Genomic DNA, 15686 nt, shown 5'->3' with positions numbered 1-15686 from the left:
TCTATCTATCTATCTATCTATCAATCATCTATCATCTATCTATCTCTATCTATCTATGTATATCTATCTATCTATCTATCTATCTATCTATCTATCTATCTATCATCTATCTAATTTTGCAAATGATTTTAGGGATTTCATAGATGACCCTGAAGCTATTCATGGAGTCCAGATTCACCATTTCAAATATATGTGCAATAGTGTTTTATGTAACTACTATACCTGCATGCCTTATTAAATGTGTGAGTGTGTATGCATATATGGATAGGTAAATAAATACAGGGTATGAATGAGGAGAAAAAGTCAGGACTAAGAACCTGTAATATCAATAATGCTTACGTGCCTCCCTAACTAGGGGTTGTTTTTATTACTCATAGCCTAAGTGTGGTTTGAAGTTTTTCCTACTTTCCGGGTAGCCAGCGATAAGACCGTAACTGGCATATATGTATGTATATATATGTCTACATGTATGTATGTGTGCATATGAATGTATGTATCTATGTATTTTTATAACTTTTTTCCTTTTAAAACTAGAAAGTTTCGATGGAACAACTGAACTCACTGAGATTTGGCCATTCTAAAATAAGTAGTTAGTAGAAGAAGAAGAAGAAAAAAAAAAACATGTGAAACAAGCAAAAACCCAAGCAAAAAAAGATTCAGTGAGAGACATGAATGATAAAAGTTAATTTCCTATATTTGTATTATTTTAAATCATATTTTTATGGGAAGCTAAATTTCCTCTCATTTGTAACACATTGAAATTGTGACACAATAATTTTATAAAGATAAATTAATGAAATATACATTGACACTTTAAAATAACTAGCAGGAATGATTTCACTGTTCATAAGTGTCTAAAGTGTGCTTTTATTATTTTCGGCTGTTGTGTATTATAAAACTTTGATCGTGTAGAAGGTGTGGAAGTTTTACACAAGTTTTGGGTTCTCATTGAGTTGAAACTGAGAGTTCGTCTTTTCACTAATCCCCTCTGGAGTCCCCATTGGGCCTAAATTTTCTAATGCCATTCCAATGTCTAAGCTCCTCCAACCCATATTCTCTATATAAACTGAGTAAAATTTTAGTTCCAGCAGAAAGTCTGTTTTTTTAAAAATCCTGTAAATTATTTCTTATTTTGCCTACCTTTAGCGTGAGCATTTATGGCTATACAACACATCACCAGCCACACTTGTTTATGAGCACTTACTATTATTAAAGCTCACCATAGAATTTTCTAAATTAAATAGGCACACAACATCCAAAGAGTAATATAAATGGACATTATCAGGGGAATACCCTCTTGAAAAGTCTCAAGTGTTGATATTTCTCGGTGGATTTGCTAAATCTACCAACCATGACATTGGATTTGTCAGCCTCTGAGTGGATCCATCCTCAGGAATAGACTTGAACTAACCAAACTTAGAGGAGTGCTGTATAAAATCTGAATGCCAGCTCATTCATCTACCATGAGAAATCTAACTGCTTGCAAGTCTAGAACACTTGTGTTGGCACAAATGATACATTTCCTGTCTATAGGCACATGTACAAAGAGCAAATCATCATCTGAAATTTGCCAGCATCAGATCAAGGGGAGACTTGCTCCCAGGCTCTTTTCTGAGCCAATATATATTGATGTTTAAGTTTATTTTCACAGGATGATGTATATCTTCCTTTGTCTAAGTTCTTGTGGACAGGGCCTGCAAGGGGATTCATGGCTTTAAATTCCATTAGATCAGTGACCTGAATCTTTCAAATGAATGACAGATTCAAATCTCTGATTTCCTCCTTCATATTCCCACCTGGATGTTCAATAAATGCTTAGTGACTTCTAAGCAAAAATGGAGGCATGGGCTCTATGCTATACTGCAGGATAGGAATGAATTTGAACCCAGAGAGATAGGCTGTCCTGGTTATCCAGAGGGGCATCTCTCTTAGCCATGTGGGAGGTTTGTAAAGCCTGCCATTGCTATAATGTAGGGTTTACTACAAAACGATTGTCTTGGAAATGTAGCAAATCTTTTTCATATCAAATACTATATAGATTTAAAGGCTTTAATATTTTTATATAGTGTAACTCTTAACAATTTGCTGCCAAAATAGTGATAAAAATATACAGCTAGTCTATTCATTATGTTTGGCATGCCATTTCATTTTAAAAACACCTGCATTGAATTTTTGTTTTTCACTAGATATTATTTCAGATTCACTCTTGAAAACTGTCATTTTTTTCCTAATGCTAAATCAGAAAATAGAAAGTGAAAGACAAGATTATGGGACCAACAGGCAAGTGCTGCCTTCTTACTAGTTGTATGTCTTATGAACTTTGGCATGTATCACTCATTTTTGTTCATCTGTAAAATGGAAATAATTGTAGCTATGTACCTATGCAAATGGCAGGTGTGAAGATCAATATAAGACTTTTAGAAGTATCCAACATCTAATAAGCACTACTAAGTGCTTGCTGGTGTTAGTGTTAATTTTACACAGTTTTTTTTCTAGATCAGGCTTCACTTACCAGGTGGATGCATTTACACCTGATCAACTTTCTACCATCACTGAGCTTGAAAAATATCTATCCAGCGTGACTGAGAAAAATGCATGCGTTTTTGCATTTCTTAAAAACTGGCTTAATTCTGTGAAATTTTCCTTTGCATTTAAAAATCCTAAGCGAACCAACTAAATAAAATAAAAATTAAATACAATGTGATGCTCACATTTAAAACCGTGCATACAGGTTTGAACTCTATTCAGCTTCAATGCAGAAAATTCATTGCTGAGAAAGGACTGTCACAAATGCACACGGACAAAATACTGCCTTTTAGCACACATTTAACTCCAGGTAAAGACCTGATATAAAATTCTTCCCTCCCTCCCATTTTCTCTCTCTCTTGTCCTTTTCTTTCTTCTTTTATTTCTCCATCCCACACATATTTATTCAGGAATCTGCTATATTTCATGTACTATGTTAGGTTCAGGGACTATAGTGGTGAACAAATCAGCTATGGTCTCTGCCCTCATAGAACTTACAATTTAGAAGGAAAGATGAATAAAAAATAACAACAGCAACCACAAAAATACAAATAAAGGCATAATTGCGAACTGTATTGAACACCTCACCATACTTCCCTTTCTTGCCAGGAAGACAAAGGATGTCCTGGGGAAATTCATTTGGATGTAATGCATTACATGAGAAATGCTCTTCCAAACAAAGCTATTCTTCAAGTTCTGTTCATGAATATGTATGCAAAAATTGACTTCACTTCTATTCCTAATGTCTTACCATTCATAATAATGTGTGATGGTTTTGTGCTTTAAAACTGTAATTGTATCTTATTTTAGAGTTGAGTAGATATATGGACTATTTTTAAGTATTGGTTATAGCATGGGCCACAAAATCTTTATGACAGTATACAAGGGACTTATGTAAAAATATAACTATTGAGCCAGAATCCAACTTGTTAGATGTTTTAAAGGTACAAGAACTTCAAATATCAGTTTCCTCATCTATCAAATTAAGGACATGGATTAGATGGTCTCAGAGGCCTTTTGTAGATATAAACTGTTACAAATTGTCAGAGAACAGTTTTTATATTAAAACTTTTAATGTACTATATAAACAGTTATCTAGGGATTTAAAAAAGTTTTTGTGTTGATAAAAATGCATAATTTGTAGGCTCTCACATTCTAGTTTTATTCTTTTTCTTTATAATAGAGGATCACTTTTAATCTCATAAGACCATTTCTCATAGTTAGACAATTAGAGATTTTTAATTTTCTTGTATCTGGCACCCTGAGAAGCCAGAAATCTCACTTATGGTACGTTCTGTAGCTTGCAGTGATCTACTTTTATTCACATATTGGTAGTATCTGTATTTTCTAATACAATGAGTTGCATCTGTTTTCAATTTGATTTTTCTTATAAGTGGATAAAAGTAATTGATTTGAGACTCTTGACAGAAGTCTGCACTATGTCTTTCCCAACGAGCAATATTATGATACATGGTAATCCCTTTGTGAAAGCCTCATAAATGTTGATGAATTGGAAGCAGTATTAAGAGTAAACCAAAGCCCGCTTATATTCTGTACTATTTGAACATACTTGCTTCACAAAAATGCAACCAAATTAGGAAGGCTTCCATTTTCCTATGAATACTCAAGACTTGGGGACTTTCATGTGTAACTCACAGATAACAAGATAGCTTTCCAGCAATATATCATAACCTCTCTGCATTGGGTTTGAAGGAAAGAAATATTTGTAGAGCCACCCAGGCATAGACTATAAATTTAATGAAGGATATACATAAAAAATGACTTCCATCTTTATTAATGCCATTTCGTTTCATTATTAAACTTGAAACATCTCACAATTCTTACTGGTACTTGTTTTCTAATGTTTTTTTTCTTCTTTTCTATTGAGAATCATTTATGACCAGATTATGTGTCTTGTCTTTGAAACAGATATTCTGTCCATTTGTTTAATTTCTCTCCTTTGCCCTCTTCAGTCTCTATATCAGACATTATCCTCAAAATTATTTATTATCAGTTAAATGTATCAAATGCTATCTGAGGCCCAACAACAATCCTTTCCATTTTTTTTGTTTTTTTTTTAGTTAGGCAGAGCCTTGCAGCCATGTTTTATGTTGACACAAAAATGTCAACACTCTGATTATTAAAATATGTGTTCTATATATGGTCAATGTTAGTTACAGTCTGTCTGGTCTCTAGTCATATGGATGGATTTGATAAGCCGAGTGATCCATACCCTTCCCTTCAAGCACGATAGATCATTAAGGATCCATTTTTCAAAAATGGCATCTGCTTCTTTAAACAGATATGTTTTATTTCATATGTAAAATTCCATGTGCTTTGTAAGGTTAAATTTTGAGGAAATACATCATTTGATTTATGGGGTAATTAGCTGTATTAAATTTTGTTTTTTTGCTCAATTCATCCGTGATGACACTACAAATTTCTCTTTGTAAAATATCGTTTCAGCATGTCACTCCTCTGCTTGAAGCCCTTTAGTCATTTTCATTGGGATTTCTAGGATGAAATCCAAATGTCACAGCCTGACTTTATGACCATCCATTGTCTGGTCCTGACACAGGTTTCCAGCCTCATCATCTTCTTCTTTATCTGAGCACTTCACTGTAGCCAGATGTAGTCACTCATGTTCTCAACATATTTGGAGTACTTCTGTCTCTGTCTCAGTGGTCTTGCTCAGATTCTCTCTTCTGCCTGGTTTGAATTTGCCTCTTTTTTAATTTACAGAAAACATTTCTGTCTTTCATAGTCAGATTACTTTACTTTGCCTGTGAAGCCATTGCTGAAACACTTCAGCAATGGCTGAAACAACTAGGGGAAGAGAAGGGAATTTAGCTGGGGAGGGAGAAAACTAAGATCATGTAAGTATGTGGACTGTGAAAATACTGTGACGTGGCATTACTGTGTGGAAGTACTGTGAGGGCATTTTACATACATTTTTTCAACAGCATTTCTTGTATTATGAATTTCTTTTATTTATTAAGAACATCAGTATTATTACCATTATGACCAATTTCATTGACATTAGTATATACCTACCTTTATCATGTGTAGAGCACAGCACTTCATTTTAGATACACAAAGAAATAGGAGATATGGTTTTTGATACTGGAACAAGGACAGGAATTTTTATGAAAAATGTAAGAAATGCAAAAACATTCAGTAAATCCGAGTCCTAATGACTAAAAATGTGGTCATCATTACTTAGTACCTGGAAAAGTATCTTGAACAATAAACATTTATTTTATGATAAATGTGGTTGCTTCATATTGTTATGTGATAATAAGTCTTAGATGCTTCCCTTATCCTTAGGGGGAAAGAAAAGGAAAAAAAAAAGGATGCTTTTCACAGAAAATAAAAATGTTGCACAGTATTTGTTGCTTGGTTACTTGAAATGTGACCACCTACACCGAAATTTCAAAAAATGTTTTTATCATTAATAGCTTGACTATAGCTTAATATCCAGCTCTGTTCAGTGTCTTATGCCTCATTACGAAAGAAAATTTTCATGGTAATATGCAGTCTTAAAGGATACGTAAACCAGAGAAAGATGAGGTGATCAAAGGTTATCATGACTTAAAATTGTAAGATCATCCAAGGAGTACCTATCCAGACATGCACCATTTGTCTAAAGGGAAATTATCTTTGTAAGTGCAGAAACTGTCTATGTATTCAAAGTTTTTCTTGTTCACAAAGAGGCATTAACACCTTTTTATAACCCAATTTCTTAATGATTTTTAAAGACTATTTTTCAAGAATACACTACTTGGTGTTAAATTCTAACCTGAAATATTTCTCTATTCTCTTTAATGCAATGCTTTTCCCATTATATTGTTAGTTATTCACTTTATTACAAAATGACTCTTTTAGTGACATTGCAATTATTTTTCACTTTATTATAAAAATGACTTTTAGTGACATTGCAATTATTTTTCTATAATTAATATGCTGTAATATAATACATCATATATAATTATAATATAGTATAATACAATAATTAATATGCCCAATTTACTGAAATTGGATTTGATAATTTGCTAAGTGGGTTTCTTTTACAAATTGCATCTGGAAGAAATAAAATCTGGAAAGAAAGAATGGAAGAAGAAAGGATTGCAAATGTTAGCACTATTATGTTTTTTAATAGGTTCTTATCTCCTGAGACAGCAAACTGTCAGTAATATCTCTGCATGTCTCCCCTCACTGGTTTTGTACACTGTAGTCTCATTTTAAATGTATTATCCAAGATAGAAACTTGAAATTTGAACATGGGTTAAACCAGCATTTTGTTTTGAATGTACACTAACTAGAATTAGAAAGAGTCTTATCTTCAGTAATGACTGAAATGAATTTCACACCAGTCCAGGATGCGCCGGAGTCATTTGATTACTCAAAGTACCTGAAACAGCAATGATAATAAAACTGCGAATGTTTTCTGATATCACTTACACTTCTCTTTCTCTCTTATAGGTATTAAAATGGGTAGAAGAAGCAGTACAGGCCTCCAAAGTTCACCTCTTATCCACAGATCATTTGGAACAGGCTGTAAATACTTGGAGAATTCCTTTTGATCCCAGCCTAAAAGAGGTCACTGTGTCTTTGAGTGGGCCTTCTCCAATGATTGAAATTCGCAATCCTTTAGGTGAGATATATCAAACATCACATAATAAAATACAAAATACATAGAGGGTAAAATACTTTACACACTTGTTTTTGTCAAGTTAATGCCAACTTCATGAGTAAATTCAACAAATTCAGAAGTGGCTAAGGAAGGTGTTTAAAAAATGTAACATTTTGAAAGTGCTAACTATTGTTGAATTAACATGAGATTCGAAAAGGTAAAACTTCTCATATTTAAACAGGTCAGATTTAGTAAATTAATTATATTTAAATGATCCAAAATAAAAATATTTAAATAAAACCTGAAACTTTATATGAGGAGATATTTTACAGTAACTTATTCTGTCAAATTCAGTATTTTACATTATTTTTAAATGACTCACCAAATAACTCTTCAAATAACTAATTTTCCACTCTATCATTTTCTTGATAAATTTTAATTTTACAGAAGATATTTGTTAAAAACCAAATTTATATTTTTAGTAAAGGGAACTTTAAATAATTCACTTTGCCTCTTTACTTAAGTATATTTTATAACCATATGATTTGTTTGGTACCATTGCTAGTTGATAACTACAATAAGATTTACATCAAATAACAGTCTAGTAAAGACAGAAATCTTTAATTTCTTAACATTTTCATTTATAAAGAAATATTTTTTACCTAATATTTGCAAAATAGTTATATTTCCACTGTGGCTTTAGTTGCATATTTTTTCTCTGTATTTATAAATAGGGAAGAGGATAACTGGTTTTCTTACTTTATTTGTCTTAGAGGAAAATAACTAATTTCCAAAAGAAAACAACCTATGAAATTGTTCTCAGAGGCCACAAACACATTAAAATTTACAAGACAAATACAACGTCTTTCTCAAGACTTCTACAAGTTTGACCTTATAAATGGATTTTCCTGTTGAAGTAGCATTCTACTGCAATAACATCCATGTTACTGAGGAAAGACTTGTGTTTTCTGCTACCTGGAGACTCAGAGTACCAGTACCCATTGCATTATGTTTCTACTACTTTAAAAAGTCATTGGGCATACGATGATTGTAAAACTTTTGATTCAAACATAGGATGCTTATAACTTCTTCCTTTCTTTCTTCTTCTTTTTTTTTTGACATGGAGTCTTGCTCTGTTGCTCAGGCTGGAGTGCAGTAGCAGGACCTCAGCTCATTGCAGCCTCTGCCTCCTGGGTTCAAACGATTCTCCTGCCTCAGCCTCCTGAGTAGCTGGGATTACAGGTGTGCACCACCATGCCTGGCTAATTTTTGTATTTTTAGTAGAGACGGGGTTTCACCATGTTGGTCAGGCTGGTTTTGAACTCCTGACCTTGTGATCTGCCCACCTCGGCCTCCCAAAGTGTTGGGATTACAGGCGTGAGCCACCACGCCTGGCCTAACTTATTTCTTTATATAACTGGAGAAGTAGTCCATGAGAAAGTCAAGAGTGAAGTGAAAAACTGAACTGTGGCTTAATTCCAAATTTGCTTTTCCTCTTTTCTAAGTTTCAACTATTAGACAGTTTAGATAAATGTCAGGTCAGTAGATGATGGTATCATGCTGCTTCGTTACACTGCCTCCTTTAATTATTCCTATGACAGATAAAAGCCTTCTCCTGTGCTTCATGGGAAACTGGTTAAGGTTTTGCACTTTGTGTAAAGATATGCCCAGGGCTCTCATGTTAGTAATACTTTGAGTGCTCTCCAGAACGACATTTATTCTGGTTTGCTGTGTTTGCCATCTATTTAATCTAAATATCTCTAGTGACTCTGTGTAACATTTTTGGTAGCCGTAGTAATTGCTATCTAGGCTGGCTTTGGAAGTTTGATTACAGTCTGCTAATTGTTATTCTCATTTGATGATCAAATCAGCATAACAAATAGTAATCCGTTATTTCAGTATCCAATGCCTGGACACCCTAAAATTAAGTATATTTTAGAAATAAAGTAATGGTTTGAGCTATGGGTATAAGTGTCAATCAGGTCATAGATACTAGAAATTGAATGCGTTTTATTTTAGCCACAGAATAGAAAATAAAGGCTCTTTGGGTTAGTTTGCAGCACACTTTAGTAAAAAATGTGCCAGTGTTATTTGAAATTTGATCATGCTCTTAGTTTTATGTAATGTTAAATTAGCTAATATTACATAGCTGAGAGAAGGATTGTGCTTGTTACCTTTATGTTCTGTCTTTCAGGGAAGCTGATAAAAAAGGGATTTGGCCTGAATGAGCTATTAAATATCCATAACTCTGCCAAAGTAGTGAATGTGAAAGAGCCAGAGGCTGGAATGTGGACAGTGAAGGTACTGTTATTTCACAAAGTTCGTTTATTATTTTATTTTGAAGTTGGCATGTTTCATGAAGTATACGCAATGGTTTTTTTTAAACATACACTCTTGCTATCATGGAGAGTGCTTGTAATAAAAAGCAATGTACATAGGTGTTTGTAGGAGGTGTCTTGATCACATGAATTTGGTAGTTTTCAGTTTGAGGACCATGAATGTCATCATTGCCACACGATACACTTACAATTCTCAGATAGTTTTCCTATCATCAAATCTGTAGATTTATTTTATTATCTACTCATGCTTACAAAATAATCAGAGATGGAGCCAACACAGAATAATGGTTAGAGCCGTAGGCTCTGTTGTGAAACTGCCTGGGTTTGAATCTTAACACCACGCCTTAACAGCTGCACTGCCTGGAGAACAGAACTTCTCTGTGCATGGCTTTCCTTCTCTGTCATGTGGGGATGGTAGTCACAGTCCTTTACTTTGCAGAATTGGGCTGAGAATTAAATTAATATGATACACCTGAAATATTATCGTTTCTGTTTCAAAGCAAGCATTCGAGTGCTGTGTTGGCTTTTTTTATTTGGTGGATTTCTATTCATTTTCTTCTCTAGCACAATGTGGTATTTGTATCCTAAACTTAAGTGGTATATATTTCCTCTAAGAAAGCATAGTATTTTGGCAGTATGGAGGAAAAAATATACACCCAAAATTCAAGATATCGTAAATCAGAGATCTAGTTCTGCTGCAGATTATGTGTGTGTCCCACTGTGGCAGATGCCCTGAGTGACTTGCCCATATTTCTCAGGCTTTTCAGTGTACTTCCAAATCTCGTATCTGCATTTCTCTGTCTTAGAGGTTTTTTCCTAGAACAGGAAAAGGTTGTTCGGCTGAGGAATTAACACTCGTCGGGAGCAGCTATTAGCACCCGAAGGAACGCACTCCAGATGTCCACTGTGGGAACAGGCTTAAAACACACCCTTTGTGGGCCTCTTCCCATTCCTGTATTATCTCCTCTCTTCCTATTAGCCTTCCTTCCAGCTGTCAAATAAACAACTTGCTCTAGAATCTTTCTGGGAGAACTCAAAGGAAGATATCCTGTACATTGTTTACTCTTTAATTGTCTGTTTCCTTACATAAAAAATGGAATTAATGGGATCATAATTCAAATTATACAGCTGCTGTGAAAGTATGTGGAGCTGATATACTGTAGAAATTCAAGGAGCCATTTTTCATGCCAGTCAGTTTTTTTTTTAAAGAATAACTCCATTAATGTCCCCAGTTTAAAGAATGAATGTTTACCTTGTAACTCCATTCAAATCTTAAGATACTAGTTTTTGTTCTCAGAACTCTAAGCCCTGTAGGAAAAATAGAAACTCTTGTGTAGATTATATCAAGGTGGATAATAAAAGGGCATAGGTGAAAATGCATGTGAAAGAAAATCTGGTAATTTCTTAATGAATGAGCCAGAAATGGCCCTTCCTGCCTGTTTTTTCCACCCAGATCCTTGCACATAATGCCTGGTATTTATTGAGTGTATTGGATTGACGAATTGTTTTGCTGCTACAAGATTTTAAATAAATGTGGCCAAATTTTATGTAATGGTTATTTTGACTAACTTGCCAAAAATATCACTAGCATTGAGTCTGACTTTTTGTGACCACAGTAGGAAGGAATTACAAGAAGTGTCGAGTCTCTTCATCCCTCAAATACTTTAATTTAAGCATGACTTAGCCAGCAGTGTCTTGAGCTAGCAAGTCCACTGGAGTAATTTTTTCTTGCTTTCTGAATATTGACCTTAAGTAGCCCATTATTGACTGTGAAATACGTGCACGTGATGCCATTCTTCCATGTTAGTAGCAATTTATTGTGCAGTTCTTGTACCTATTTCCAGGTAATTTGGATTGCTACCAGTGGTATTTCCTCTAGTAAAACTCTTGCCCAGAGGAGGGATATTGCATGACTGTTATCTTAACTTGTGCCTCACTCAAATATTCATTCAGTCATGCATTCAATAAACATTTACTGACTGCTTTTGGCCATGTTCTGTGCTACTTACTTAACGGACATTAAGCACATTTTAATTGATAATTAGAACAGAGAAGTAATGCGAATTAGTTCTATGAGTGAGCAGAGCCTTTGATCAGGTGATGAGGTGATGAGAACTCTGTTTAGACAAGTCTCTAAGCTCAGTCTCCTATAATTAGGGGAACAATAAAAAGACACAGTATCTATTATTATTTTATCTTAAATTTTTATCTGGCCCTCACCAAAAGAGCCTCCAGCTCTGATTTACAGCATTTCTAGTGTAGGATTAGTGCTAACAATAACTAAACAAAGAATAAGCATTATAATGAAACAAAAATAATAAACTTATTTTGCTTCTATATGAAATACCAAAAGAATGTATCAGGTTGATGCAAAGGAAATTGAACTGAATCTGATGACATAAAATATTGCTGTTGACTTTGGATTTCCCTTTTGGATGTCTAATGAATGATAAATGTTTTACATGTGCACATTCTCAAGACGAGAAATGTCTGAGATTAGATAGTGTTTCCCTGGTGCTATCTCCCATGCACTCGACTATCTGGAAAAGGTCTGCTCTATCACTGAAATTAATAGTGGCTTTTTGAATGTTCCACATAACAGTTTTTATCCCAAATATGGAGAACGATCTATCTATTACTTGACTTTACCATGGTATTCAAGGACCACCCAATTGAGCCTCAAGCCAATCTTTCTAGTTATCTTCTATCACTTGTCTTTACATTCTTGTCAAATGTAATTTTGTTGTCTCTCTCCCCCCACCACATTCTCTTACCCCATGCTTTCTTTCAAGCTGTTCCTTCCCCTTATAATGCCTTTTCTTGCATTCTGACTTATAACTATCCCACAAAGTTCAGCTCAAATGACAAAACTTTCATCAAACTTTGTCAGATTTTTTTTTCCCTAAAATGCTCTTTTCTCTCTGGCTTTCTATTAAATTTTTCTGCACTTCCCTTTTGGATTAATTTCTTCCTTATATCATTTTTATTTCTGTACATATTTTCTCTGTCTCTTTTTCTATAGACCAGATTTTGCCACTAGTATATGCTACAGTGCCTGAGAAAGAACTATATAAATATTTATGCATAAAAATTAATACACTTATTCTGAGGATATCCAGGGAAGCAGGCAGAAGAACTGGTTTGCTTAGCCTATAGTGGAGGTGCTAGCATGGAACACTAATGTGTTTATGATTTAAAATGATAAGAGAGTGGCAGTTTCTTTTCTTTTGTGATTTTTCTGGTAAGTACTTTACTGTTCCATCTTAGGGCACTTTCACTAAGCAGAGATAATGAGTCAACTCATTTGTATAATTCACATAAGTACTCAAATGTTTTAGGTTTCCTCTGATGCAGGTAAAGCATATTAAAAAGAAGTAACTGGAAATAACCAAGTTTTATTAAAAACAGAAGAGAAGATTGTTTTACGCTCCTAAATTTCCATTTGTAGGAAAGCTACAGATCATGGATCTTATTTCTGAGAAGCAATATGATTTTTCCATTCAGCAACTAATATAGAGTATTTGAATGTGACCACAGAAACTCTTGAGCCAAATTTTGTCCTCTGCTTTTTAAAGGAAACTCCCTGCAAAGACATTAAATAATTGTCAGCACCCAATGGGTTTAGGTGATACAAATGTTTATATTAGTTTAGGATTATCAGTGTGATCATTTAATTTAACATATCCCCTGGGGTATGCTTCTATTAAGTACATTTGGATAAACTGTCTTTAGATAATCTCCCAAGCACAGAAGGGCATGTACCCAACCACATGATTATACCGAAATTCTGAGACTAGTAGAAATATTTTGGTTTTGTTACGTTGGTAGCCAGAGCCTACTAATGCCTTTTCTACTGGGTAAGGATATTTTAAAAATCATACTCAAGTGGCATAAGCTTGTTTAGGAATCATAATTAAATCAACCTTGAGTCTAAAAGGACCACACATGAAGATTATTATGCTGGCCTCCTATTAGTCTTTCCTGGTGACTCTTATGAATAAGCCTGTAGTCTACACAAGGTGTGTTAAGTAAATAGATTAGGTGTAGCATTAATGTTTTGGGTCAGTGGAATGTTTGATAATAGATTTTTCCTGGAAAATTTCCCAGTTTTTTGGCCTGCCAATATCGGACTGTCAACCAAATAGAATGCTTCCTTTATAAAAAAAGATATGTGTACACTTAGGTACACATGCACATTTATACGTATATGTGTGTGCATACGCATGTGTGCATATGTGTGTGTGTGTGTGTGTGTGTGTGTATTTAAGTAGAATTTATGTTTTGGATACATTTCCTTATCACACATTTCTCCAAATGCATAATGCCCAACAAAATAATGGTATTTAAATCTAGCTTCCATGATTGTGTCTTTGTCTGACACAATGCCTAGCTCACGGTAGGGTCTTAATAAATATTTTATTGAAACTATCTATTCTTTAATTTGTGAAGAATTCAAAACTTAAGAGCAAATACTTTGAAAAAAGGGGGACATCTATTTGAATTCAAGATTCATTACTCAATGTCTTTTTGTTCATGGAGAAATTACTTAACCTGTCTAAGTCTGAGGAAAGTGGGGGAAAATAGTGGCTACTCAATATTGTCATGGTTAAATGAGATATTGGTAAAGTGCTTCAGCAGTTTCTGACACATGAATTAGTTGTTACTAAAAATGTTGACACATGAACTCTGACACAGGTTAATTAGTTGTTCTCTTGAATGTATGTAAATCATACATTGTGTCTTTACTTTCTTTTAATGCATATACACCTGAATTTTTCTTTAGTTTTTGTGTTTGTCTTACTTCAGGCACACTTACTATTTTATAATACACTGAAACTCTGTTGGAGAGAGAAAAACTATCTCTATCAATCAAATTTTAATTCAATTTATAAAAGGTAAGGTTTCATATTTAGTGCTAGGAGGAATTCTCACTAGCTCAGTACAAGGAGATTAATTCCTCACTAATGTTCTGTGTTCCATGGGGTCTGGTAGAGTATTCTGCTTCACAGTCACTCAGGAACCCAAGCTGATGGCGGCTCTACTGTAATTTAGAAAATGCAGCATCTTCAGTCACTTAATGAGGAAAAAACCTGGAGGATGTGGCATTGAATAAATAAAAAGAAATTTGTGTTACTTCTGTCTCATCCCAGAAGCGACACATTTCACTCCCTTATTACCCAGTAGGCAAGCTGTTATCGTGGCCTAGTGGTATACTAGAGCTAGCTTATAATGACTCATGGAGAGTCAATGATACATTTCTCTTCCTAGCTCTGTGTTCAGCAACATCATGTTGGGAGCTAGCAATCAGCTATGATGGGAATATTTGCACCACAGAAATTGAAAAATGCCAAAAATTAGGGTTTTTTTTGTTAGAGAAGAATTTATTAGCACCCCACTGACCTGACTTTTCCTAACTGCAAGCGTACTCAGAAACGTAGAATGGCAAAGAAATAGTTGGAGAATGTTACTGTTTTCTATGCCATACGGTGCAAATCTACCCAGAAATTGTTATTCTAAAATACCATGCACAGACTTAGTTACCTGAGAAAGACATTGAACTTGGAATAATTGCCATTTAAGTTGCTGTCTACACCTAGGTAAACATCATTTTTTTGAACTTCTGTTTCTTTGTAGTGCCATAAAATTATCTTTGGATATAATAGGGTTTTAAGAGATAATGTGTGAACATACTTAGCATAATGCATCTAGAAACATTTAGTGAATTCTTGATGAGTATAGCATTAGCTGGCCTGAGGAAAATCTAAGAAAAAACATCAACACTAGGCATGTGGATGGCTTTCATGTCATTTATTAAACCTACAAAACCTACACTTATCACGTGCCTCCTGAGCGACATTCTGTGGGTGATGAATATGAAATAGTTACTGCCTTGAAGGGACTTTCAATGTAGGCAGGCGTTTAACAGGCCTTCTCCGTCTTTAAACTAAGAAGTAAATCCATCTGCAGTAGAGCTGACCAGGAAGATCTGAGCTGAGATCTCAGAGGAGCAAGTAATTTTCCGCTGGAGCTCTCCATGGTGCTTGTTCCATTGTCCTTCAGCCTGTCCTGCTCCTTCATTCTTGGTAGTCTCACTCCAATTCAGAAACCTAGACTCTGGTTCACTCTGCTCCTTCTTTTCCCTTACTGCATTGTAGGTCAAGGCTACCTATTTACAACTTTAGGATACC

General features: G+C 34.5%; 1 protein-coding gene across 1 annotated transcript in view; it reads left to right on the top strand.

The window, feature by feature from the left end:
- HMCN1 (hemicentin 1) overlaps window positions 1-15686 on the top strand; it is a 443754-nt gene that overhangs the window by 156703 nt on the left and 271365 nt on the right. The window contains exons 5-6 of the mRNA XM_032137046.1: window positions 7009-7180; window positions 9354-9460. Of these exons, the coding sequence (XP_031992937.1) occupies window positions 7009-7180; window positions 9354-9460 (279 nt within the window). The remainder of the gene's footprint in view (window positions 1-7008; window positions 7181-9353; window positions 9461-15686) is intronic.

The sequence above is a fragment of the Hylobates moloch genome, unplaced genomic scaffold, assembly GCF_009828535.3.
Source record: "Hylobates moloch isolate HMO894 unplaced genomic scaffold, HMol_V3 SCAFFOLD_18, whole genome shotgun sequence".
NCBI classification, from domain to species: domain Eukaryota; kingdom Metazoa; phylum Chordata; class Mammalia; order Primates; family Hylobatidae; genus Hylobates; species Hylobates moloch.
This window is presented reverse-complemented; position numbering and strand designations above follow the sequence as displayed.